Consider the following 26,189-nt stretch of genomic DNA (forward strand, 5'->3'; position numbering starts at 1 on the left):
ACCGCCAATTAAAGATTAAAACATGACTTTTAGTAGAAAAACATTAAAATTAGAAAAGGTCCATAATTACAGCATGAGTAGACCAGGTGTCCGTCAACGCATTTTAGGCAGATCCCCTGCCCTTAATCATGACCAAGGGCAAGGGATCTGCCTGAAATGCATAGACCGACACCTGGTCTAGTCATGCTGTAATTATGGACTTTTTCTTTTTTTAATGTTTTTTATTAAAAGTCATGCTTTAATCTTTAATTGGCGGTTGCCAGATCCCTTCCATTTTTGCTCATTGTTTCAACCAGATTTTTGGCCCAGGATTTCCGAGCGCCATTTTTGCTTTCATTACATCTGGTTAACTGTTCACTTGTGTTGTTGTGATTTATGTAAAGCTGATAAATTTTACAATTGGGGAAAAAAGAAGGAATTTTTTTATTAAATTAGCGTTAACTTCTTTAGATACTTTTTTCAGAAATTAGATTTTTGAGATGCAGTCTTCAATAATATAGCTTTTAGGTCTGTTCTGCCATTGGCCGATTTTTGAACATTCCTATGCTGCTTTGTAGTCATGTCTGTGATGTTAAATACACCTTCATCTATGGCTCAACGTATCCATTCAACAAGGCTGAAAGTGTCGAATTTTCTGGTAATTGAGAAGAGTCAGGAAGGCAGAATCTTGGCAGGCGCTGGTAGAGAAGCCAGAGTGTCAGTCATCACAAGTGCCTCCACCTGACGTCTTCTGTTACATTGTTATTATGAATATTTGCGAACAGGTCCATATGAATGGAGACGCTTCAAAGTTAAGTTACATAGAATTACTCCAGGAAGACGTCATGAAGAAACCAATAGTAAGTGACACCTCACTTTATGAGCAGGTTTATGTACTGCAGCGTCCAGATAAATAAATGCCATAGTATTAGTTCATTAGAGATCCTTGTACACGTATGAATTGATTTTCTGTTGATTTCATCTAAAATATTTTGCAATATTTCAGAAATTGTTTTTTTAGCTTATAACTTGCTTTAATTACATTTTGCTCCAAAACCATATTGTCATATGTGAGATTAGTTTGTCTAAGTAAAACCTAATATTTGGAGAACAAATAACTTTAAATACGTGTATAGATACAGTATTAATACTTCTGTAATTCCAAACCTAAGATTTTGTAAAACAGAGTTACCACTTTGAATGTAATGTAACGCAAAATAGTGTAAATGGGTCTAAAACGCAATCAATTCCTAACGATATTACCTTTATCTTCCTATGAAATTACCCCCTTTGTACATAATGCATTGTGTGATTATTAGCATTTTAACATTAGTTATATTTTTGGGATAATTTTTGTATAACTGCATATGTAAAAAATAATTCAAAGGACAAATTCAGTACTGGACAAAAATCTGGACACCACTGTTCATGCAACGGTTTTCTTCAAGAGGAGACACATATGGAAACAAGGAGTAAAGAACTCCTTCAAGACTGTTGGATAGTCATTCTAGGTGAATCCCTGATAAAGCTGCTTGAGAAAATGCCAAGGTGTAAAGTGGTCATTTAAGTAAAATGGGACACATTGAGAAATCTAAGGTTAAAGGGCCCTTTACACTACATTGTTCTACATTTAGTGGACTAATCAGGACTTATATCCGAACCCCTGCAAAACACGATTGGATTTGGGACGTATGTGCCGATGCTGATGAGAACATTAACTATAATGGTGCAGACTGAGTCACTGTGTCCTCTGTTGGAAACGTTTTCTTGTATATAAGCCTACTGTAGGCAGACACCCAGATGTAGTCTGCTTCAACTGGTGCCCGTCTACAGTAGATGTGTACATTTGAAAATGGTGTACGACAGAGTACATGGTGACTACATCTGCTCCATTGTAGTCAATGACATACATTCGAATCCTGTTTTGCGGTGGGAGGGTTTCAGACATAAGCCCGATGGGATCATTGAATGTGGAGAAGAACACAGTGTGAAAGAGGATTAACATATATTCCGGTTTGTTTCATATGTGTTTTTTGACTTCTTCCTTCCATATGGGTTCCTTCATGGTTTTGCTTCCTTTAGTCTGAATCTACAATGTGCACATTCCAAGAAAATTAGGAAAATGATTGCATGAACAGGTATATCCAAACATTTAACACTAGAAGTCCCAGAAATTTCGAGCGCCATAGGGTTCCAATGGTAAAAATGTCAAATGACCCCTCTCTGGGACTTCTAGTGTTAACCAGTAGATCTAGTGAAATCACAGGTAAGTAAACTTAAAAAAGCTACATGTGGAAACAAAATGTGATGAAATGTTGTCAGTATTAGTGGTGATCGCTTGCCAGATCAGTTTTAATAACCTAAACTAACCAAATATATCATTTATCTGTGGGCTTTCATCCTTCTTCCATTGCTTAGGTTTTTCAGTAAATAGGAAAGAGACTCAAAGGGATGTCCAGCTGCTATAAGCAAATCTCAAGAAAGTGTGTCAGGGAAATAAAACCCAAACTGCTGAGAATTCTGTCATATTTTATTAAAGCAATCCAAATGATAAAGAAGTGGTTACACGGAGTTTATTTCATCAACACAACCCCATCGTAAAGCGTAGCCTCGTGCCAATCACCTATTTGTTAGGGATCAGGCTGTATGATCGTTATGGGTGTCCAAACCTTGACCATTTTACTCTAGGCCGATTTCACATAGTTTTATTCTACATACGTGAAAAATGGATGGATTTTTATCAGTGTTTGGTCTGGATGTCAGTTGTCACCAACAGAGTTTCATCAGTTTTTCTAGTATGAAAAATGATGGTTTCTCAAGTCTCTCCTTGCAAACAATCAGTGAAAAATGAACAGTACTAGAATGCAACTAGGATGGCATCATTATGTTATACCAATAGTATTTTATTGACTGATAAATTTGCATGGGTTATCTTGTTCCATGGCTAGGATCAAAGTTGGGCAGGTTTCTGTGTTTTTATTTGTTTTTTTTGCGAACACTCAGGCTATGTGCGCTCACTGCAGAAAAACGCACCCTCTAGTAGAAAAACGCTCCTCTGGCAGAAAAACGCACCTCTGGCCCAAAAAAATCATCAAAAACACATGCGTTTTGGACAAGTTTGGGTGCATTTTTGCCCATACATTTTTGCCCATGCGTTTTTTCCCTTTATTCAATGGAAAAACGAAGGGAAAAATGCAAAATGAACTGATATGCTGCTTCTTTTTTTCTGCATCCAAAACTGCAGGCAAAAAGAAGCAACATGTGCGCAGCCTTTCTGAATTCTCATAGACTTTGCTAAGGAAGGAAATGTATGCAGTTTAGGGTAACAAAATGCACCCAAAACTGCAACAAAAATGCATCAAAAACTGCACTGTGCATACAGGGCCTTAGTGTGTAAAAAAACCCTGACATCTGAACAGCCCCATGGACTATAAAGGATACCTGTCATATCAGTGAAAAATGCCGATATAAGATGTACTTGAAAATTGAACATGTGAAAGTGGCCAAATTGTATTACCACCCAAATTTTCATAGAAAGTTAGGTATTCATTTAAAGGGTCACATCAACTTTTAAATGGATGATGGAAGTCTAGTTGATGACCGGTGGCAGAATAAAGGTTAACTTTTCTGGTACCCCACTGCAGATTAAGTACAGAAATGCACGGTGTACCATTTGATCTGACATAGGAATAGATCTATAAGAGAACAGTAAAATGGATGTCTTTCAGCAGTTTTAATGTACAATAAAATAAAGCAATAAGGAAAGTTTTATTAGTAATTTAGCTATAACTTTACTTTTACAAATGTTATAAATTACTCTGCCGTCTACACCAATACACATACATACACACACACACAACTACTGGTGATTAGTTCTCCACTAATTAACTTAATATGTTGTTGTTCAAAGGCAACCCAAGATCCCCACAAAGCAGATGAAGAAATTGAGGAGAGGGCAGAGACTACAAACAGCAAGAAGCACGGGACCTTTCCAGGCAGTATTTTCTATTCCATCCCAAGAGAGTTGATAATAGCATCCGACCTCGGTGGTCAGCCCATCTCAATAGAAATGGCAATGGTAAGTAGAGCTTATCAGTAAAGCAAGAGATGAAATCTAAACCAAGACCAACAAAGGGCCCATGAAATACTATCTGTCACACTGTAAGGACAGGCAGAATGTCATTAATGTAGATAAGTCAGTAGAAGGTTTGAACAAGAAGATAACAGATCAGTAATACACTCCTCACTAATGGAATTGCAGCATCAAGTAAGAAAAGTCATCGAGTTCTGCAAATGACGGGATCGAGATAGATGGGTTAGTGATATGGAAATGGCAACAAATTTTTCAAAACATCTTGATTTACTCAGTATCAAATAAATTAGAAATGCATGGACTTATACACCTTGGCTGCTCTCCGTGATGTTATTGATGGTGGTCTGAGAAATGGTCTGCCATGCTGAATGCCCTCGAGCACGCAACCATAAAGATTCAATGCTGGCAGCTTCCTTTCCAATTGCTGACCAATGACATCTCAGATATGCTTGATGAACGACTAGACTGGACACGCTGCAGACCATGGTAATACATTTAGGAAACGCAGGATGGTAACGGTAGGATGAGCAACAGTCTGGCATTTTCTTGTTAAAAAAAAATTGGCTACTGGTACTTTTTTACCTTCCCTCGTGGCATACTCTTCAAAGCATTGCCCACATGGTATACTCTTCATAGCGTTGTCTACATGGTCTCCAGACCAATCTCTGGCTATTATTGTCTTTAAGACAAAACAGCACACATCGCTGAGGAGAATAGACCTCTATTCCAGTCTCCATCGCCATGTTGCTCGGCACCATGATAAGCTTTGTGAGCTGGGGTGTAATGTCAATGGAATACTTATGGCTGGATGTCTGACTCAGCAAAATGTCAAGCAAACGACTTCTGATAGTTTGCGTAGTTTTAGGTTTGGTATTTGATGTTACAGTGAAAAATGGCTCACGATGCATTCTTCAAATCTGATAAGACCATGAGGGCAATTCATAAAGAGGCCTTCATGAGGGAATGTCACATCGGTGCTAGTACCTGGATTATAGTGTTTGGTGGCATAATGTGTGGTATTTGGTCCCCTTTTAGTCTTTTTTTTTTCAGGTACACTAACTACTCATTGTTACATTTATTTGGTCATGGAACTAATGGTATGACCATTTCTCTAAAGTGTCCCAGTAGCCACTTTTTCAACACAAAATGTGATGCCTAATGTTGCTCTTGCTAATATGAACGAACTGCATGGCCTAAATGTGCTACCATGGCATGAAGTATTCCAGACTAGTCTCCCATCGAACACATCTAGGACATCATTATAGGAACACCTTGGTAAATGATGCACACTAAAAGATCTATAATTGATCATTTAGTGCACATACGCTGCCTGTTATGGCTCGGTTTGGGGATTCATAGTTACATAGTTACATAGTTACTTAGGTTGAAAAAAGACCTAGGTCCATCTAGTTCAACCTTCCTCCACCAGTTCTACATTTAGTCACTAAGTCATTTATAACCAACGATGTTTTGTGTACTGAGGAAATCATCCAGCCCTTTTTTAAAAGCTGTTATAGTATCTGCCATTACTACCTCTTGTGGTAGTGTATTCCACAGTCTGACTGCTCTAACTGTAAAGAACCCTTTATTATTTAGCTGTCGGAATCGCTTTTCTTCCACTCGCAGTGAGTGCCCCCTGGTCCTTAGTATTGTCTTTGGAAGAAATAAGTCATGTGCCAGTCCTTTATATTGACCACACATGTATTTATACATATAAATGAGCTCTCCTCTGAGACGTCTTTTTTCTAAGCTAAACATATCTAACTTTTTCAACCTGTTTCTGATTCGATCCAGCGACCTGTGGTTTCGTGGTTGGCTCAGGGGCGAGTTGGGTGCGGCTGCACCTTCACCTTTTCCATTACCTGTGTGTGTTAGTGATTAATGTTCGTAACATTATAGCCAGCCTGTATTGTGTGTTCTGGGGTGTTAGCATGGATCCAATTAACACCTTGGTCACACAGCTGCAGACGTTGTCCTTGGAAGTTGCGGATATCAAGTGACAACAACAAATCGTGTGTACGGCTGCACATGTATACTTTGAATAAGCACCATTTTTAAAAAATATTTAGTTTTTTTGAAATTAGAAGGGTTATAAGTTTATCGGCAATTTCTCATGTTTCCAACACATTTTTTTTAGGGACCACATGACATTTGAAATGACTGTCAGGGTCCTATGTGACAAAAAATACCCAAAAATGACAACATTTTGAAAACTGCACCTCTCAAAGTGCTCAAAACCACATTCACAGAGTATATCAACCCTTTTGGTGCTTCATAGGAATTGAAGCAATGTTAAAGAAAAAAAAAATGAAAATTTTACTTGTTCCCACAAAAATACTGCTTTAGCCCTAATTTTTTCATTTTCATAAGGGTAAGTGGAGAAAATGGAAACTACAATTTGTTGGGAAATTTTTCCTGAGTACACGCGATACTCCATATGTGGTGGAAAAGTACTTCTAGGCACATGGCGGGGCTCGGAAGGGAAGGAGCCCTATTTGAATTTTGTAGCGGAAAATTGGCTGGAATAGATAGCAAACGACATATCGCGTTTACAGAGCCCTTGATGTGTCTACATAGTAGAGACCCAACACAAGTAACTCCATTTTGAAAACTACACCCTTAGATGTTTGGTGAGCGCCTTGATCCCACAGGTGCTTCACAGAATCTTATAATATTGAGCCATGAAAATATACATTTTTACCCCAAAATTGTTGCTTTAACCCCAATTTTTTTCATTTTCACAATGATAACAAGAGAAAGTGGACCATACAATTTGTTGTGAAATTTCTCCTAAGTACACAGATACTCCATATGTGGTGGAACACTACTGTTTGGGCGCATGGCAAGGCTTGGAAGGGAAAGAGCACTATTTAAATTTCGGTGCACAAAATTGGTTAGAATAGATAGCAGGCGACATGTCATGTTTGCAGAGCTTTTGATGTGTCTAAAAAGCCATGACAATGAAAAAAAAAATTCAAAACCACATTCAAGGAGTTTATTAAGCCTTTGCTGCTTAACAGGAATTAAAGCAGTTGAAGAAAAAACAAAATTTACTTTTTCCCACAAAATATTTATATATAAATATATTTTTCCGGAGAAAGTGGAATATACAATTTGTTGTGCAATTTCAGTACAGAGATATTCCATATGTGGTGGAAAACTACTGTTTAGGTGCACTGCAGGGCTCAGAAGGGAAGGGGTGCTTTTGAATTTTAGAGTGCTATTTTGACTGAAATAGATTGCAGATGCTATGTCACATTTGAAGATCCCCTTATATGAAATCAGAAATCCCCAACAAGTAAACCCATTCTGGAAACTGCACTTCTCAAATAATTCATTTAGGGGTCTAGTGAGCAAGTTTAACCCTCGGGTGATTCATTGAATTGTATAACATTGGGCTGTTGCTTTGGCCCCAAATTCCCTCTAAAAATTCATCTATGGGCGTAGGGACAATTTTGCAGCTCTACACTTACAGAGCTGTTAGCTCTTCTCTACTCCTCTCAACCCCACACTGATGACTGCTAAATGCGAACTTCAAGAAGTGTTTGTAATAATACACAGCTTGGCTCTGCTCCCCTTCTCTGCTTGTAATAAATGTAGATGATATCAGTGATAACAGAGAGGAGAGCAATTCTGTGCATCATTACATGCCTAACACAGAGAAAACTGGGTCTGTCATTCTCTGGAGTATGTTTTCTTTTCCCCTGCATGACATCTCCACCTTATAATTGGGCAACGTCATACAGGAGAAAAAGTCAAGAACCTCAAGACAATTCTCTATTACTGTTTACTTATTATTAAAGAAAATTAGAATCTAAATTATACAAGCTAATATCTCCTCAGTGGAGATGGAAAATGGAAAGACCTAAGTATAATTCAGTTCTACAGCCACTACTCCATGAAGGGTGCTCTTTAAGAAAACAGTTGAATCTCGTCAATTTTAGGACTGGTATCTGCTTGATTCCATGAACTGTATGACAGTGGTCAAGGGTTTGATGCTACATATATATATATATATATATGTAATTAGTTCCAATTAGGCACATAGACATCATATCTAAGAAATTACAGCAGATGTAGTAGCATTTATCCACTAACCAGAAGAGAGGCAGAATTTATTTTTAAAAAAGAGCTGTCCAGTTGGACCAAACTACTTAATCATTTTTTTTATATGTATATTTTTAAGGCATTGAAGAAAATTCTGTTTGGAAACACATTTCAAACATTCAACTATGAATGGAAAAAGTCATTTTTCAAGTTTCGAGAGGCCTTTTCTGAACAAGCTTATGGTTTTGAAGCAGAGAAGGTAAGTGATGTTAAAAAAAACGACAACTCAGAATAGACTTTACTATTAAAAATAATAAACAGTAATTGAAAATAAAACATATGTGAATATCTGAAATTGTCAAGACTTGGATATCTCAACTCCATAGTCAACAAATCAATCCAAAAGTAAAATTAGCAGTCTTGTAGTTTTCACCTTGACACACTACCCCAGGGGCAGGTTTAGACCTATGCTTCTTGTCCTTTCAGGAAGAGTTTATAGCAGTTTTCCTTATCAGCAAAGGCAGGATAACAATGACTACCGTATTTATCGGACTAGACGCACTTTTTTTCCCCAAAAATTGGGAAGAAAATGGGGGTGCGTCTTTGAATGTAGCTTACTGGGAGGATGCAGGGACAGTGAAGGGTCACAGGAGGCAGGGCCGCCGCTGAAGGAGGCCAACGGTGGCATGAATGGGGGAATGCTGTGGGCCCCAGACTGTTAGAAGGAGTGTACTAGTAGCGCAAGGCAGGCACCATTGATCTTACAGCAATGGACATGATGTACTTCAAGAAAATGGCATTTTCTTGAAGTCTATTGCTTTGGAAGTGGCGCATGCACAGAACGAGTTCTCGGCTCTCTGAGATCTCAATCTGAGCAAGCACCTCCTCTGGCACTTTTTCTTGAAGTCCATTGCATTTGTTACCGGGAGATTAATAGTGTCTGCCTCCGCTGCCGTAATATTCCCTCCTCTCAGCCCAGGGTGCGCATCATCGCTCCACTCGTGCCACTGCTGGATTCCTGCAGAGGCGACCCTGCCTCCTGTGACCTCACTCCACTGCCCCGTGTCCCAGTAAGCTACATTTGGTCTATAAGACCATAAGACTACTTGATGGACCTTAACATTAATTTTTTTTTCCTATTTTCCTCTTCTAAATTTGGAGTGTATCTCATGGGCCGGTGCATCTTATAGTCCGAAAAATCTGATAATCAAATCAATATTTATTTTTTCTGCCCTTTGCCTTAAAAACAGCATTAATTCTTTTGGTATACTAGTTTTTGAAAGAACTTGGCAAACAAACCACATATTGTTTGTTGATGTAAGTCAGGAATTTTTAGGATTATCATCAAGTGTCCGAGTAACCAATTATGATAATTTTCATATTTATTGTAAGATACTGGTCCAGCTGGTAAAATGAAGGTCTCTGGATTTACTCAGGGTTCTTTGTGACTGGAGGTGAGTGGCCCTCCAGTGATGTGCTCCTACTGCAGAGAGCTGAATCCTGTTCCTGAATCCCGAGCCCTGCAGTTTTATGGTCAGATGAGTGACATTTGTTTTATTTATGCATGAAAGGCTGCTTTTATTTGCTTTATTCTGTTCTGGTTTATGAAGTGCTAATAAACCAGTTGAAGATTTAAATGGAAAACATTCCTCTGTCTACTTCATAAAGCAGCTGAGTGAGCCGATCTACCATAGTAGGTTAAAATGCAATCATAAACAAACAGAAATAGCTGTGTTTGAGGCTTAACACTGGGTGAGAAACAGACAATCCCTGCTAAGAAGGTTAGGTTATTGATGACAGGTTTATTTCATAGGTCATGCATCATGGCAAGACTGAACAAAGCAACAAGAAGTAAGATTTAAAAAAAGACTAGGATTTCAAAATGTGCTGTTCAAGTTTTTATGAAGATGCTCCAAGAAATAGTCAATTTTGAGTACCAAAGACACATTGGTCGGCCAAGGACACTAAGGGGTACTTTGCACACTGCAACATCGCTAGCCGATGCTAGCGATGCCGAGCGCGATAATACCCGCCCCCTTCGCACATGCGATATCTTGTGATAGCTGCCGTAGCGAACATTATCGCTATTGCAGCTTCACACGCACTTACCTGCCCTGTGACGTTGCTCTGGCCAGCGACCCGCCTCCTTCCTAAGGGGGCGGGTCGTGCGGCATCACAGCGACGTCACACGGCAGGCGGCCAATAGAAGCGGAGGGGCGGAGATGAGCGGGACGTAAACATCCCGCCCACCTCCTTCCTTCCACATAGCTCGTGGAGGCAGGTAAGGAGATGTTCCTCGCTCCTGCGGCTTCACACACAGCGATGTGTGCTGCCGCAGGAACGAGGAACAACATCATATCTCCTATTGGTGCGACATTATAGAAATGTCCGACGCTACACAGATCACCGATTTACGACGCTTTTGCGATCGTTTATCGGCGCATCTAGGCTTTACACGTTGCGATGTCATTACCAGCGCCGGATGTGCGTCATTTTCGATTTGACCCCGACGATATCGCAGTAGCGATGTCGCAACGTGCAAAGTACCCCTTAGTGCAGCAGTTGAAAGATGCATCATGCTTAGTTCCCTTCAAACTTGGAGAATGTTCATTCATGCGATCCGCTCAGAACTATCTTCAACCAGTGGGAACCCAACTACACCCATCTATTGTTCAGAGAAATCTGGCTAGAAGTGTTCATGGAAGAATTGCTGTCATAAAGCCATACAACAGGTGAAATAAGTATTGAACACGTCACCATTGTGACATGTCAATTGTTTTTGCCATTTGGGTTTTGCACTGCAAAGCTGAGTTTTTGACCAAAGTTCTGCCACAAAAAGGCTGCAGTTTGAACTGCAAAGTGCGGACAAGAAACCCAAATTCCCATAGACTATGCTTGAAAAGCAGAACACATCCATTTTGGCATTAAACGCTGCAGTTGAAAAAGCAGCAAAAAAGCAGGTAAAAAGCAAAGTGCGGTCGCACCCTAAATGTTCGGGTGTGATGTATAAATTCTAGAAGAAACTAGAATTTAGAAAAGTAATTGGCAGGTAAACAATCAGAAAAATTAGTGTAGATTGAAGCATTTTCTATTATATATGAAAACCTATACATCATTTTATATGGTTCCATTTAATGGCATAACAGTAATCTAATTGATAACAATGCAAATGTGTATATTAAAGGGTGGAACAAGAGCCATTCAGCTGGTGGTGCAAGCTCACATCATTAAGTACCTGCTTTTCACAAGGAACAAGCATGAATACACTTCAATAAAAAGGTAAGACAATCAATGGGAAGGGAATATAACATGTATCTACATCATTATAAATAGCAACATACATAAGACATGAGGCTTAGCTACAGAACATTCGCCAATGTAAAAACAGCTGTCTACAATCCCAGTATCCTTTAAAACAGACTTTACCATGAGTTGATATCTCACATGAGTACAATATTTTTAAGGCAACTGTGATATTTCAAGTGAAATAAGCCCTATTTAGTTCACTGATTAACTATCTACATATTAGGCCTCCTTCACAAGACAGTGTTTCCAATGCGGTGTCCATTTTCACTCGTATTGGAGACACATTCACACATATACTCATCAATTCATCTCTGTTGATCTTTACACCTCCATGTTTTCACACAGACCGTGTGAATGACATGTGTGTCCATATGATCCACACGGAAACATGTTCATTTATTACAATCAGCATGGATGAAACGGGTCAATAGAAATCTATGGGCTAGGAAAAAGACATTTGATGCCATCCGTGTGACACATACCAAAATTAAATATATTTAAGAAATTCATGTTTTTCGTGTATTAAAGATATGCAAAGATGATAGATATATAAATAGATAGATAGATAAATAGATAGATAAATAGATTTGCTTTTAACCAAATAAATAAGTATATAATTGAAAGAAAAAATAATGTGGGGTCCCCTGCCTTTTTTGATAACCAGCGAAGGTAAAGTAGAAGTTTTGGGCTGATATTACCAGGCTGGCAATGTCCATAGTTATTGAGCCCTTCCCAGCCCAAAAATATAAGCCTACAGCCACCCCAGAAGTGACACATCACATTAGATGCTCCAATTCTGGTGCTTCACTTCAGCTCTTCTAGGTGCACGGTAGCAATCGGGGTAATGGTTTTTAGGGTTGATGTCAGCTGTGTATTGTCACCTGGCATCAAAGTCTGGTGTTAGTAATGGAGAAGTGTCTATCCGACATCCCCATTACTAACCCAATAAGTAAGAAAAAAAAACACACACACAAAAAAAAAGTTTGTTTGAAAAAACACTTTCCAACGTCTTCTTCGTTCACCAACTTTTATGAAAACGAAATTGAGGCAATCCACTATAGACCAGGAATTCTGATGTAATCCACAAATGGAAACCTGAAAGACGTAAAGAGAGAGAAATAAAAAACAAGACACTATCCCTCATTCACCAAATTATTAGAAAACAAAGTTACCATTTCAGACATACTCTAGGGGTCTAGCAGCAGCCACTCCTGGCTAAAGCAGCGCCTTGTGAAACCCAGCCATGATTAAGAGCGGTGTGTCAGGAATGTCATCGCTCATCACTAATATCACCGCTCATCATATTCGCGGGTTTTGCGTCTCTGACATTCCTAGTGACTGGAAAAAGATGAACATGCTGGAAGGTGAGCATAAGACAGTGGCAGGGGTCTTACATTTAAAGCACCACTCCAGCGGTGCAACGACAAAAACACTGGAGTGCTGCTTTAAGGAATCTGATTCACTCTAAACTTTTATTTCATGCATGTAAATATTCTCACATTTATGTAATTAATGCACATTTTACGATACGTTACTTTATAATATGTGTTTTTCTTAATTAGTTTATCAGAATTAAGCCAAAAACAGCAAGAAATGGCCCTGGCAACTTCTATTGCGGATATACTTTGGACAACAGGAGAAATGAAGAGAGCCACCACCTGCCTCATCACCAGTGATTCATATTTCACAGAGAGCCCTGATTACAAAACAGATAATTTTACAGAAAGAGTATGTAAGAGCGGCACTTCTAATGGTATTCAGCATCCGCCGCACATAAGGAGAAATTTCTGAAATGTGGCAGAATTCTGTCTTAGGGTATATGCACACATTAAGTATTTGTTGCAGATAATCCTGCACCAAAAACGCGTCTCTTTGCAGATAAAATTCTGTGTTGATGTGTTTTTTAAGCATTTTTTCCCAGTCATTATAATGGGGTTAAAACGCTGAATTATCTGCTTCAAATCTGCAAGGAAAAAAACATAAGCATCGATGTCTAGAATCTCATTCACTTTGCTGGTACTAGAAAATTTTTCAGCTTTTGTGACAAAACTGTGCGGAATAAACAAGACATAAACACAAGAAATACTTATCGCGTGCACATACCCTTGGATTGCACTGGAAGCTGTCATACATGTAGTACAGAAAATGTCTTGTGCGTTTAAGATACTTCTCATAACTCACTAGACTTTTATTAAACTTGTCTAAAAAAATAGGAAATCCAATAGATGTTGTAAATGCTCCAGATGTGCTTAGAATTCGTAAGTTGGTATAAAATATTTCTGTAAGTTATGGCAGCTGAGAGGAGGCATAAGAAAGAGAAAATGCCAAAATTATCCATGAAGGTGCACCAAATATATTCCTGTGTTCTCCACTGTGATACTTTTTTGACCTGATTGGTTTAGTATTTGTGTCTAAAAGGATGATAGGGGTAATAAATCTGCACTAAATGCACCCTCGTTTTTGCTGCGATTTGCAGCGTTTTTGCCGCGGTTTTTTCATGGGTTGGTTCCTGCGTTTTTTTTACCATTATATATGGTGAAAACCGCAGGTACCTGCAGAAAAGAAGTAACATGCACATTAATTCCGCAGCAGAAATTCCGTGGGTAAATCCACAGGTATAAGAAAACACAGTGTGCGCACAGCATTTTTTTTTACCCATAGGTTTTGTTGGGGAATTACTGCAGAAATGTTAGGCACATTTTCTGCAGCAAATCCGCGGTAAATCCGCAGCATGCACACATAGCCTTAAACAATAGGTCACTTTCTGATGACGTGACCTTTAAAATAATTGAAACTGAATTATTACATTTCTCTTTAAGATCACAAAAAACATATTTTTTCAATTAGAAGCATTGATATTTTTCTTTAACGGGAACCAACCAGCAGGATTTTCATGTATAAAGTAAGGCCAGTGCTATACTGGCACTAGGACGCTGAATGTAAGCATAGCTTTTGTTCAGAGATTGGAGGATTTATTTCAGAAATATGCACAAGTAAAGTTACAGCAATGCACTGCTATTTGATTGATAGCAGCTCCATTATCTAATAGGTGGGTTGGATTTTGCTATCGATTCCCGTCCTGTCTGCTTCTTGGCTTTGGTAGATGTAAGGGTATGTGCGCACGTTGCTTTTTACCTGCTTTTTACCTGCTTTTTTGCTGCTTTTTCTTCTGCGCTGTTTAATGCCAAAATGGATGTGTTCTTCTATTCAAGCAAAGTCTATGGGAATTTGGGTTTCTTGTTCACACTATGTTGTTCAAAATGCTGCCTTTTTGAGGCCGAACTTTGGTCAAAAACTCAGCTTTGCAGTGCAAAACCCAAATGGCAAAAACAATTGACATGTTGCTTCTTTGAAAAGCTGAGTTTTTGACCAAAGTTCTGCCTCAAAAAGGCAGCATTTTGAACAACATAGTGTGAACAAGAAACCCAAATTCCCATAGACTTTGCTTGAATAGAAGAACACATCCATTTTGGCATTAAACAGCGCAGAAGAAAAAGCAGCAAAAAAGCAGGTAAAAAGCAGGTAAAAAGCAACGTGCGCACATACCCTTAGACTGTATGCATTTTGAACACGTCCCATCACATGACAGAAATGACTCATACCTGGAAGGAACCCATACAGTCTAGGATCTACCAAGGCCAGGCAGCTGACAGGGGCGGGAATAAATAGCAAAACCCGATCCACATATTAGATATTCTATAAATCAAATAGCAGTGCGTTGCTAGAACTTCACTTGCACATATTTCTTAAATAAAGCATCCAATCTGAGAACAAAAGCCATGCTTACATTCAGCATCCTAGCGCCAGTATAGCACTGGCTTTACTTTGTATATGAAAATCCTGCTGGTTAGTTCTCTTTAACTACTTCTGGCTTAATCATCCAGGCAGTCCACACTTTACTTTGCAGTGACATTCTAAAACATCAATGCAGTCTATGTAGCTTTGACAAGATCTTGAATCTGTGGTGGTAGGGAATCCAGCTGTCACACACATCCATGGAGAAGATAGATATGGTTTATTATCATGCTTACCTTCTCTAGCTCAGTATACACTGCACTGAACCAGCACTGCGCATATAGATTAGGAAGGACTGTCAGTTCTTCCATCTCTGGACCCAGTGATCATGTGATCACTCAGAATAAAAAGAAAGAAGGAGCTGATGAGTCCTAGGAAATCCACAAAGCCCTACTATGCAACCAGGAGTTTCCTGTAACTGAGGAAAATATACCAGCCCCAGCTACAGATGGAAATCAGCAGAAAAAAATAACATATTGATATTTGAAAATGCCCAAACTGTCTTTAAAGACCTTATGGGGGACACAGTGTAGAAAGCAGTGCTTTTTTTGTAAAAAAATATTTGCTGGTACGCATCTCTGAGACGAGGAGCGGGAGGGGGGGTGCTGTTAGGCGCTGGCGGCCAAGATTGAGGAGGGGTGTGGGGAGGATCTGTCAGCCGGCGGCCGAGTTTGAGGAGTGGGAGGGAGTGCTGTCGTTGCTGTCGTGCTGCCGGGAGATCCTGTGCACAGTTTACTACATACTACATATGGTACTGTATGTTGGAGAGAGAGGCAGGGGGAGCAGAACTACAAGGCTCAGCATACTCCATCCAATAGTGTATGCAGGAGAGCAGACAGCAGCTGCCGGACTACAAGGCTCAGCATCCTTCAGCCAAGACTGTATGCAGGAGTTTCTTGCCCAAAAACGTAAAATGTAAAAAAAAAAAAAGACGGGGCTTTGCCATATTTTTGTATGCTAGCCAGGTACAGCAGGCAGGTACAGGCTGCCCCCAACCCCCAGCTGCCTATTTGTACCCGGCTGAGAACCAAAAATATAGGGAAGCCCATTTTTTAATTATTTCATGAATTTCATGAAATAATTTAAGAAAAAAAAAAATGACGTGGGCTTCGCACAAATTTTGTGTCCAACCACGTACAACTAGGCAGCTGGGGATTGGAATCCGCAGTACAGAGTGCCCAAGCTTTCTGGGCACCCCTGCTGCGAATTGCAGTCTGCAGCCACCCCAGAAAATGGCGCTTTCATTGAAGCGCCATATTCTGGTGCTGTATCCAACTCTTCAAGCTGCCCCGGTGTCAGGTGGCTCGCTGGTTAATAAGGGGTTAGGGCCAGCTGTATATTATCAACTGGCCCTAAGCCTGAAATTCATGGTGTCACGCCAATATTAGACATGGCCACCATGAATTTCTTGTAAAGATAAAAAAAACCACAAAATAGAGAAAATATTTTTATTAGAAATAAAACACAACACAATTAGTGACTCCATCTTTATTGACATAAAGAACCCCCCTCCGCAGTAATCCTGGGTCAAGGGTCCCGCGCCGTCCAATGCTGGAAGGCAAAGCGATCAGATGATGTCAGGTTAAAGGACATGAATCACATGACACATCAGCTGATTGTATAAAAGCCGGTTATACAATCAGCTGATGCATCAGTGAAAAAAAAAAAACTACTCACCTGTCTCCAAAATCCCGGGACACGACTGATTGCTCCAGGAGCTGCCGGTAATCAGCTGCTGCAGTCACCTGACAGCACCACCTGATCGCTTAAACCAGTTGGGCTGTAAAAAGCCAGCCCCACTGCTGGACTTAGACTGTCAGCTGATGCCATAGCGTGACTGCATCAGCTTATTACCGGCAGGTCCTGCAGCCGATCAGACATGTCCCAGGAGGCTGAAGACCGGTAAGTGTGAGATTTTTTTTTCTAGTGTTCCCGCTTAGCAGCTGGGAGCGGACATGGCACCGGTGGTAGCAGGGGGAAGCATGGGGGTGAGGTTTGAGCACTGGGGGCCGGGGGGGGTGAGTACTGGGGGACCCGATCGCCGGCGGCAGGAGCAGAACAGTGATTACAGGGCAGGTGGGAGGGAGCGGAGGTCGGTGGGGAGGTTGAATCGGACGACGGGGGGGCAAAAGAGGTCGGGGGGGGAGGGGAAGACAGCAGAGGGCAGCAAATACCTTACCGGATGGCAGCAGATCGGGGTGACCGGCCGTTACATCGATCTTCAGCGTCCATGAACATCTTGAAGAGGGCGGGCACCCACCGCCCCTCCACATCTGATTGGAGGGATAGCGTCACATGGATGCTAGCTCCAATCAGATCGGAGGGGGGGACGACACAGAGGTCACCCTGCGCCAGCCAGAGGTGCTTATCCTCAGCGCTCTTCAGATTTTCCGGTACGCCGTACCGGCGCGTACCACCGCAAAAAAAGCACTGGTAGAAAGTAAGTAAATAAATTCAAATAGCAAAAACAAAAGAGTAAAAAAAAAGAAAAAAAAAACCTTTTAGCCTAGATCACTGTTTTTATCCACGCTTTTATAAAAAAAATGTCAGATATACAGTATACACACGTATTTCAGAAAAAGGGATATAAAAATTATATTTAAAATTAAGCCCTATTTGTTGCAGAAAAAATTAGGCAAAAATTATTTGAATATATGAAAGAACCGTTAAAAGCGCATGTACAATAAAACACAAAAATGTGTTTTGTCAGAAAGGCGGAAAAAAGTTAATGAGTTAATAATTATTACATAATACAATGCTTATTATCATATTGCTCTAACGACATTTCTTTCCATTGACAGCTCCAATTATTTGAATTTGTAGAAAAAGACAAATTGGAAAAATTTGTTTGTGCCCACATACACTGCGTGAGTCTGAATATGGATTGATTTTCATTTTTTTAGTTAAATTCCTGGAGAAGAAACCCAGCTTAAGGGCTTAGGGGGGCTTTCCACGTTGCGACATCGCTACTGCAATCTCGTCGGGGTCAAATCGAAAGTGATGCACATCCGGCGCCGGTAACGACGTCGCAACGTGTAAAGCCTAGAAGCCGATAAATGATCGCAAAAGCGTCGAAAATCAGTGATCTGTGTAGTGTCGGTCATTTCCATAATTTCGCTGCAGCGACAGGTAAGATGTTGTTCCTCATTCCTGCGGCAGCACACATCACTGTGTATGAAGCCGCAGGAGCGAGGAACATCTCCTTACCTGCGTCCCGACTGCAATGAGGAAGGAAGCAGGGGGGCGGGATGTTTACGTCCCGCTCATCTCCGCCCCTCCGCTTCTATTGACCGCCTGCCGTGTGACGTCGCTGTGACGCTGCATGACCCGCCCCCTTCGGAAGGAGGCGGGTCGCAGGCCAGAGCGACGTCGCAGGACAGGTAAGTGCGTGTGAAGCTGCCATAGCGATAATGTTCGCTATGGCAGCTATCACAAGATATCGCATCTGCGACGGGGGCGGGGACTATCGTGCTCGGCATCGCTATCATCGGCAAGCGATGTCGCAGCGTGCAATGTACCCCTTAATCCATGCTATCTGTGAATTGCTGCTAGGGTCACATGTTTCTGAAGACCTATCACAGCCCTATAAAACATGGTGGAACTTGTTCCTCCATGCCAACTATAGCTCTAGTGATACTAGTTTTGTGCATTGTGTTCCAGCTTTTGGTGAACTGCTGAGTGCTATTTGGTGTGCTGTGGAAATATTCTCATTGTTTGTTTATTTCTTCCCTGTACTTTCTTTCTCCCTGAGCACGTATTGTCTTTACTCGTGTGTGCGTTTGCAGTAAGTTTGTTCTTTGGTTTTCCCCTGTCTTTGTTTCTGTGGGATTCATCCCTCCTGCCCCGGCCTTCCCTGGAGGTATAAGACCAGGGTCTGAGCAGGAGTCATGGCTATGTTGACAAGCAGACCTCGCCACCATCGGGCGTACCTCTGAAATAAGGGATAGCTGAGGGTCCCTAGTCTGAGGGCTAGTCTAGGCGCCCCCATTTCTAGTTACCGTGTCAACCCCGTGATAGCAAGGAGTGAAAAGGTGGATGCTCAACCTTCACTTTATTCAGATGGGACTTTGCAGAGCATCATTATTGTGGGGTCCCAGCATTCAGAACCCAGCAATCAATAATCAATTAATTTAATTTTCATTTATTGCATACGGTGATGGCATCCATTAGTTATCAGTTTAGTGGGTACAGCTAGTGCCCACTACTATTACTCTTTGAGATCATTAAAAAGATGCACTAGTACTTTGTTCCTGGCAGTAGTTTTGTCCCTACCTCACCTCATTATGTAGGTTCACAGTTATACAGAATTCAGTGCTTTTTGTTGAACGCTACATCAGAGTTTCCTCAGAATCCATGAAAAACTGTATTTCAAGAGGAACCCCGACATAACTCCAAAGAAGCCATTCACTTGACTGAAGCTGATGGAGTCACTGTGGTTGCTATCTGGCCTCCGTCCTGGAAATATTCATCTTTTTCTAATTGTCATGAAAACCTGGTTGACCACATTTTTCTGCAGGTCTGAGAGACAAATACCTTCCAGGACCGAGGCCAGACTGTCCACAGTGACTCATAGAAGTTAATACAGTAGGCAGAGAAAATTGACAAAAAAAACAGGGCAAAAGCATGCAATAAGTGACATTTATTAGTATGTAAAATAATGGGTTAAATTAATGCATCCAAATAACTCTTTATTTTATACTACTAATAAACCTTATTGGAACTCCAAAAAGCCCAAGTGCCTGAGTTTTTTGGCAATTTTAACTGCCTACTGTAATCCATTCATACTGGCAGCTTCCTACAGCGGAACTGGAGGCACCTAGCGCTTTAAGGGCTCATGTGCACGTAACTGCTGAATATTCTGCAGCGATTTAACAGCACATGTGCGCATGAAATCGCTGCAGAAACACTGCGTAATGGATGCAGTTTTTTGTAGAAAAAAGGCTGATTTCATGCGCTATGGCTGCTGCCCCCACCATAGACAGAGCGGGAGCTGCATCCATAGCGCACAAATTAATTGACATGCTGCTTTTCTGAACGCTCGGATTTGGGTCAAAATTTTAGCACCCAAATCGCTGCGTTCATAAAAGCAATGTGCGCACGTCTCATGCACAATCTACATAGATTGTGCTGGGGATGCAGGACGCATGCATTTACACTACAGTGCTATACGTAGCGTAAATGCATGCAATTACGCAATGTGCGCATGAGCCCTAAAAATCACAGATAATGGTGACTGAAGCATATACAACTGTTGGGACTCCTCACAGCACACTAAGCTGAGGACCCTCCATACAACCACTATACAGTGACATGCAAATGTTTGGACACCCCTGGTTAAAATTACTGTTATTCTGAACAGTTAAGCAAGTTGAAGATGAAATGATCTCTAAAAGGCATACAGTTTGGCTGCAGAAATTTCTGCAGCGATTTGAACAGGACATGTGCGCTTCAAATCGCTGCAGAAATACTGCGTAATTGATGCAGTGAAAAAGCCGATTTCATGCGCTCTGGATGCAGCCCACACCATAGACAGAGCAGGGGCTGCATACAAAGCACACAAAATAAGTGACATGTTGCTTTTTAGAACGCAGCGATTTGGCAGCATGCAAATCGCTGCGTTCAAAAACGCAACGTGAGCATGGATTATGCACAATCTTTATAGATAGTGCTGGGGACCCAGGATGCATGCAGTTACGCTGCAGTGCAATACGCAGCGTAACTGCATGCAAATACGCAACGTGGGCACAGAGCCTTAGAGATCACACATTTCATTTTTACTTTACGCAAAAATAATGTTGTTTTACATTTTTAAATGAACAAAAAAAGGAAAATGAGCCTATGCAAAAGTTTGGGCACCCTGCATGGTTAGTACCTAGTAGCAGCCCCTTGGGTAAGTATCACAACTTGTAAACGCTTTTTGTAACCAGCCAAGAGTCTTTCATTTCTTGTTTGAGGGATTTTCATCCATTCTTCCTTGGAAAAGTCTTTCAGTTCTGTGAGATTCCTGGGTCGTCCTGCATGCACTGCTCTTTTGAGGTCTAGTTTCAGATTTTCAATGATGTTCAGATCAGGGGACGTTGAGGGCCATTGTAAGGATGCACCTTTTGAGGTCGTCTACTGTGGATTTTGACGTGTGTTTTGGATCATTATCCATTTGTAGAAGCCATCCTCTTTTCAACTTCAGCTTTTTTACAAATGGTGTTATGTTTGCATCAAGAATTTGAGAATTTCTTGAAATTTCAATGAATTAAATCTTCCCTCTACCCGTGAAATGTTCCTTGTGTCATTGGCTGCAACACAACAAAGCATGATTGATCCACTCCCATGCGTAATGGTTGGTGAGATACTCTTTTCCTGAATTTCTGTCGCCTTTCTTCTCCATGCATACCTTTAATCATTGTCGCCAAAGAGTTCTATTTTAACCTCATTGGTGCACAGGACTTGATTCTAAAATGCATCAGCTTTGTTTAGATGTTATTTTGCATACTTATTTTGCTGAATTTTATGGTGAGAACGCAGGAGAGGTTTTCTTTTGAAGACTCTTCCATGAAGGTCCTATTTGTGCATGTGTCTCTGAACCGTAGAACAATGTACCACAACTCTAGAGTCAGATAAATCTTCCTGAAGGTCTTTTGCAGTCCAGTGAGGGTTCTGATTTGCCTCTCGCAATCCTATGAGCAGCTCTCACATAAATTTTGCTTGGTCTTCCAGAACTTATCTTGACCTCTACTGTTCTTGTTAACTGCCATTTCATAATTACATTTCGAGTCAAGGAAAGGGCAACTTGAAAATACTTTGCTATCTTCTTATAGTATTCTCCTACTTTGTGGGCCTCCACCATTTGCATTTTCAGAGAGCTAGGCAGCTGCTTAGAAAAACCCATGGCTGCTGTTTTTTGGCACAAGCTTAGAGGCAGCTGGGTTTTTATAAAGCTTTGAAATTTGCATCACCTGGCCTTTCCTAATGAGGATAGTGAATAAGCCATAACCCTAACAGGCTAATCAAGGTCTAAAACCTTGGTCAAGGAGCACAAAAATCTCCAAGGGTGTTCAAACTACAAAGGAAATGTAAACTACAAAGGAAATGTGTCATCTTTAACTTTATGACATCTAGAGATCATTTCCCCTTCAACATTTAACAATAACAGTAATTTTGATCAAGGGTGCACAAACTTTTGCATGTCACTGTATCCGCCTGGTTATTGGTTATTACGTTATGTGTTTTGCTCTGCTTTTTTGTTAATCACTTACATTCAAGTGTATGGCTCAACTGAGTTACATGTTGAAATACTGTTTTTTGGGGGTTCCAACAGAAATCACGACATACAGTACCTTGAAAAATATTCCATACCCCATTACAGTTTCCATATTTTTCATATTACACCCACAAACATAAATGTATTTCATATGAATTTTATTTGATATAGAAACACAAAGTAACACGTATGTGTGAAGTGTAAAGGAAATGATGCATGGTTTTCTAAATATTTTAAGAATAAAAATCTAAAAATTATGATAGGCATTTTTATCTAGCCCCTCTGAGTCAATACTTCTCCATATGTAGAAGCATCTGTCTATGCAATTACTGTTGTAAGTCTTTTGGGAGAGTCTCTGTCAGCTTTACACAACTAGAGGCTAAAATATTTGTCCATTTTTCCTGGCAAAATAGCTCAGTGAGATTGAACTGAGAGTGTCTAGGAACAGCAATTTAAGTCTTGTCACAAATTCTCAAATACTTTTGTCTCATCTGACTAGAGATACTTTATCAACAGACAGGCTGTGTCCCCTAAAGAAGAAAGTGCTGTGGTCAGATGACACCAATGGAGACCTTTTTGAACTGAATCTGTCGCGGGCGGAGGGGATGCGCTCGCCACACTCGGGTCCGGGGCTTCTGCTGCTGCTGCTCGGTGGCTCGAGCGGTGGACCGGACCCGGGGACTCGAGCAGCGCTCCTCACCCGTGAGTGAAAAGGGGGTGGTTTGGTTAGGGAGATTGTTCGTGACGCCACCCATGGGTCGTGGTGATAATGGCACCACCGCTGCTGGTAACGGGGATCCCGGGAGAGATGGTAGGGTACAGCTGAGATGTTGTCCCCTCCGTGGGTAGGGGGGGTTTGGCGTTCCCAGGGCCCGGTGGTTGTGACGGGGAGGCTGGATGGCTGGGGTGCAGGGTTGCAGGGACAGCGTGGCACGGTGCCGGACGGCACTGGTGTACTCACTCAGACAATCACTGACAGAGTCTCTGGTAAACCAAAACGGCCAGATGGACGGGTCCCGCAGCCGGCTGCAGTGTTGTTGTGCTCTCCCCGGACGGCTGATGGTGGCTGTCTTTCCCTGCACCTTTTAGAATGTTCTGACTCCTGTGGTTGCCCACCGGTAGTCCGCTCCCTGGCGTATAGGTGCCGTAGGAGCCCGTTTTGCCCGCAGGCGCTGGCCCTTGGATCTCTAGCCTGTGGCGGTGGCTGTATATCCTCTCTGGGTGGACAGTTGCCTTCAATCGGGACTTGGTAGTTAGGGAACCCCTGGGGTTCCTGTAACATTTGGATTTGACTATTGACGGCGGCTCCAAGCCTGGTCGGGGTCCGATGGCCCTGCCTGTGTGCTTAGCTTCACTCCGTTCCCCGGTCCGGTACCGGCGGGCCGACGCCCGACCCCGGTCCTTACGGCTCTGCGGAGTTCCACTAACTCCTGCAGATGGCCACCACTGTCTGCCAACCTTGCTGTTAGTGTCTGGTCTCCAACCCAGACACCTCAAGTGTTCACTCCTCTCACTTTCACCTCCAAGACTGAACTGCACTTTTCCCGCCTCCAGGCCTGTGAACTCCTCGGTGGGTGGGGCCAACCGCCTGGCTCCGCCCCACCTGGTGTGGACATCAGACTCTGGAGGGAGGCAACAAGGGTTTTATGTTTGGCTGCTGTAACTGCCTAGGGTGGGGGTGTGTATGTTGGTATGTTTGTGACTACCTGGCTAGTCCAGGGCGTCACAAATCCAAAACACTATGTGTTGTGGAAAACTAACACTGCACAGTACCCTGAAAACACCATCCCCACCATCAAACATGGTGATGGCAGCATCATACTGTGGAAAGGCTTTTCTTCAGCAGGGACAGGAATGCTAGTCAGAGTTGATGGAAAGATGGGATGGAGCTAAATACAGGGATATCTTGTAAGAAAAATGGTCAGAAGCTACAAAAGACTTGAGACTAGGGTGGATGTTCACCTTCCAGCAAGACGACGACCCTAAATATACTGCCGAGCTACAATGGATGGTTTAGGCTGCTTTCACACCTCCGGTTTTAGCAGAGCCGGCCAATCCGGCTCTAAAACCTATGCAACGGATGCGGCGACAATACCGCATCCTTTGCATACGTTTTTTACATGCGGCCCGTCCGGTTTTTGCCGCTTGCGGCAGGCTACTGAGCATGCGCAGTGGAAAAAAACGCATGCGCCGGCCGGATGCGTTTTTTGCCGCAGGACGCAGCATGCATTGCAATGCATGCTGCGTCCTGCCGGACAAAAAACGTGCCAGGCAACGTTCCATCCGGCCGCCGCATCAGCTAAATCTGCCACATGCGGCAAAAAATGGATGGAACGCAAGCCCATGCGGCACAATACGGCACTAATGTAAGTCTATGCAAAAAAAAACACAACCGGCGGCAAAAAAAAACGGTTGCGTTTTTACTGCAAAGCACCGGATTGTGCCGCACAGGAAAACTGGATGTGTGAAAGCAGCCTTCGATCAATGCATATTGACATATTATATATATATATGTGTGTGAATGGCCCAGTCACAGTCCAGACCTAAATTTACCCAATGAAAATCTGTGGCAAGACTTGAAAATTGTTGTTCTCAGACGCCTCCATCCAATCTCACTGAGCTAGAGATATTTTGCGAAGAAGAATGGGCAAAAATGTCAGCCTCTAGATATGGAAAGCTGGTAGAGACATACCCCAAAAAACATGCAACAGTAATGGTAGAAATAGTTGGTTTTAAAAAGTAGTAACTCAAGGGGCTGAATACAAATGCACTTCACAATTTTTATTTTTTAACCCCTTAATGACCCATGACGTACTGGGTACGTCATGGATCGTGTGCCGGTAAGCCCCGCCCCATGCCGCCGGCAGGCGGCCGCGATCCGCGCACATATCAGCTGTTATCAACAGCTGACATGTGTGCCTGCTAGCCGCGGGTGGAATCGCTTCCACCCGCGGCCATTAACCCCTTACATTTCGCTGCCAAAATCTGGCAGCGATATGTATATGGGCGCCGCCATGACAGTCACTTACCCCGCCCCCACTGGAAGTCACGTGACATGATCACGTGGCTTTCGGTGGTTGCCATGGTAGCACAGGGTCATGTGATGATGCCTGTAGCTAACATGACTCACTTCCTCTCAATGCCGGAATACAGCCGGCATTGAAAGTAAAGCAGCAAATCTACAGTTCTCAGCTCTGTAGCTGTGATCAGCAGATAGTGCAGAGCGATCGGATTGCTGATTGCTATAGCCCCCTAGGGGGACTAGTAAAATAAAAAAAAAATTAAAAAACAAAGTTTTAAAAAATTTAAAAAAATAAAAAAAACCTAAAAGTTCAAATCACCCCCCTTTCACCCCATTGAAAATTAAAGGGTTAAAAAAATACACACATATTTGGTATCGCCACGTTCAGAAATGCCCGATCTATCAAAATATAAAATCAATGAATCTGATCAGTAAACAGCGTAGCAGCAAAAAATTCCAAACGCCAAAATTACATTTTTTGGTCGCCGCAAATTTTGCGCCAAATGCAATAACAGGCGATCAAAACGTAGCATCTGCGCAAAAATGGTACCGCTAAAAACTTTAGGTCGAGACGCAAAAAATAAGCCATCACTGAGCCTCAGATCCTGAGAACGCTACGGGTTTTGGAAAATGGCGCAAAACGTGCGCCACGTTTTTTGGACAAGCTTGTGAATTTTTTTAACCCCTTAGAT

General features: G+C 41.8%; 1 protein-coding gene across 1 annotated transcript in view; it reads left to right on the forward strand.

Annotated features, from left to right (window-relative positions):
* The window catches only part of MINDY4B (MINDY family member 4B), a 111,936-nt gene that overhangs the window by 64,664 nt on the left and 21,083 nt on the right, over nt 1–26,189 (forward strand). The window contains exons 4-8 of the mRNA XM_075338590.1: nt 3,890–4,057; nt 8,259–8,378; nt 11,304–11,398; nt 12,988–13,153; nt 18,022–18,087. Of these exons, the coding sequence (XP_075194705.1) occupies nt 3,890–4,057; nt 8,259–8,378; nt 11,304–11,398; nt 12,988–13,153; nt 18,022–18,087 (615 nt within the window). The remainder of the gene's footprint in view (nt 1–3,889; nt 4,058–8,258; nt 8,379–11,303; nt 11,399–12,987; nt 13,154–18,021; nt 18,088–26,189) is intronic.

Source organism: Anomaloglossus baeobatrachus, chromosome 3 (genome assembly GCF_048569485.1).
Source record: "Anomaloglossus baeobatrachus isolate aAnoBae1 chromosome 3, aAnoBae1.hap1, whole genome shotgun sequence".
Taxonomy (NCBI): Eukaryota; Metazoa; Chordata; class Amphibia; order Anura; family Aromobatidae; genus Anomaloglossus; species Anomaloglossus baeobatrachus.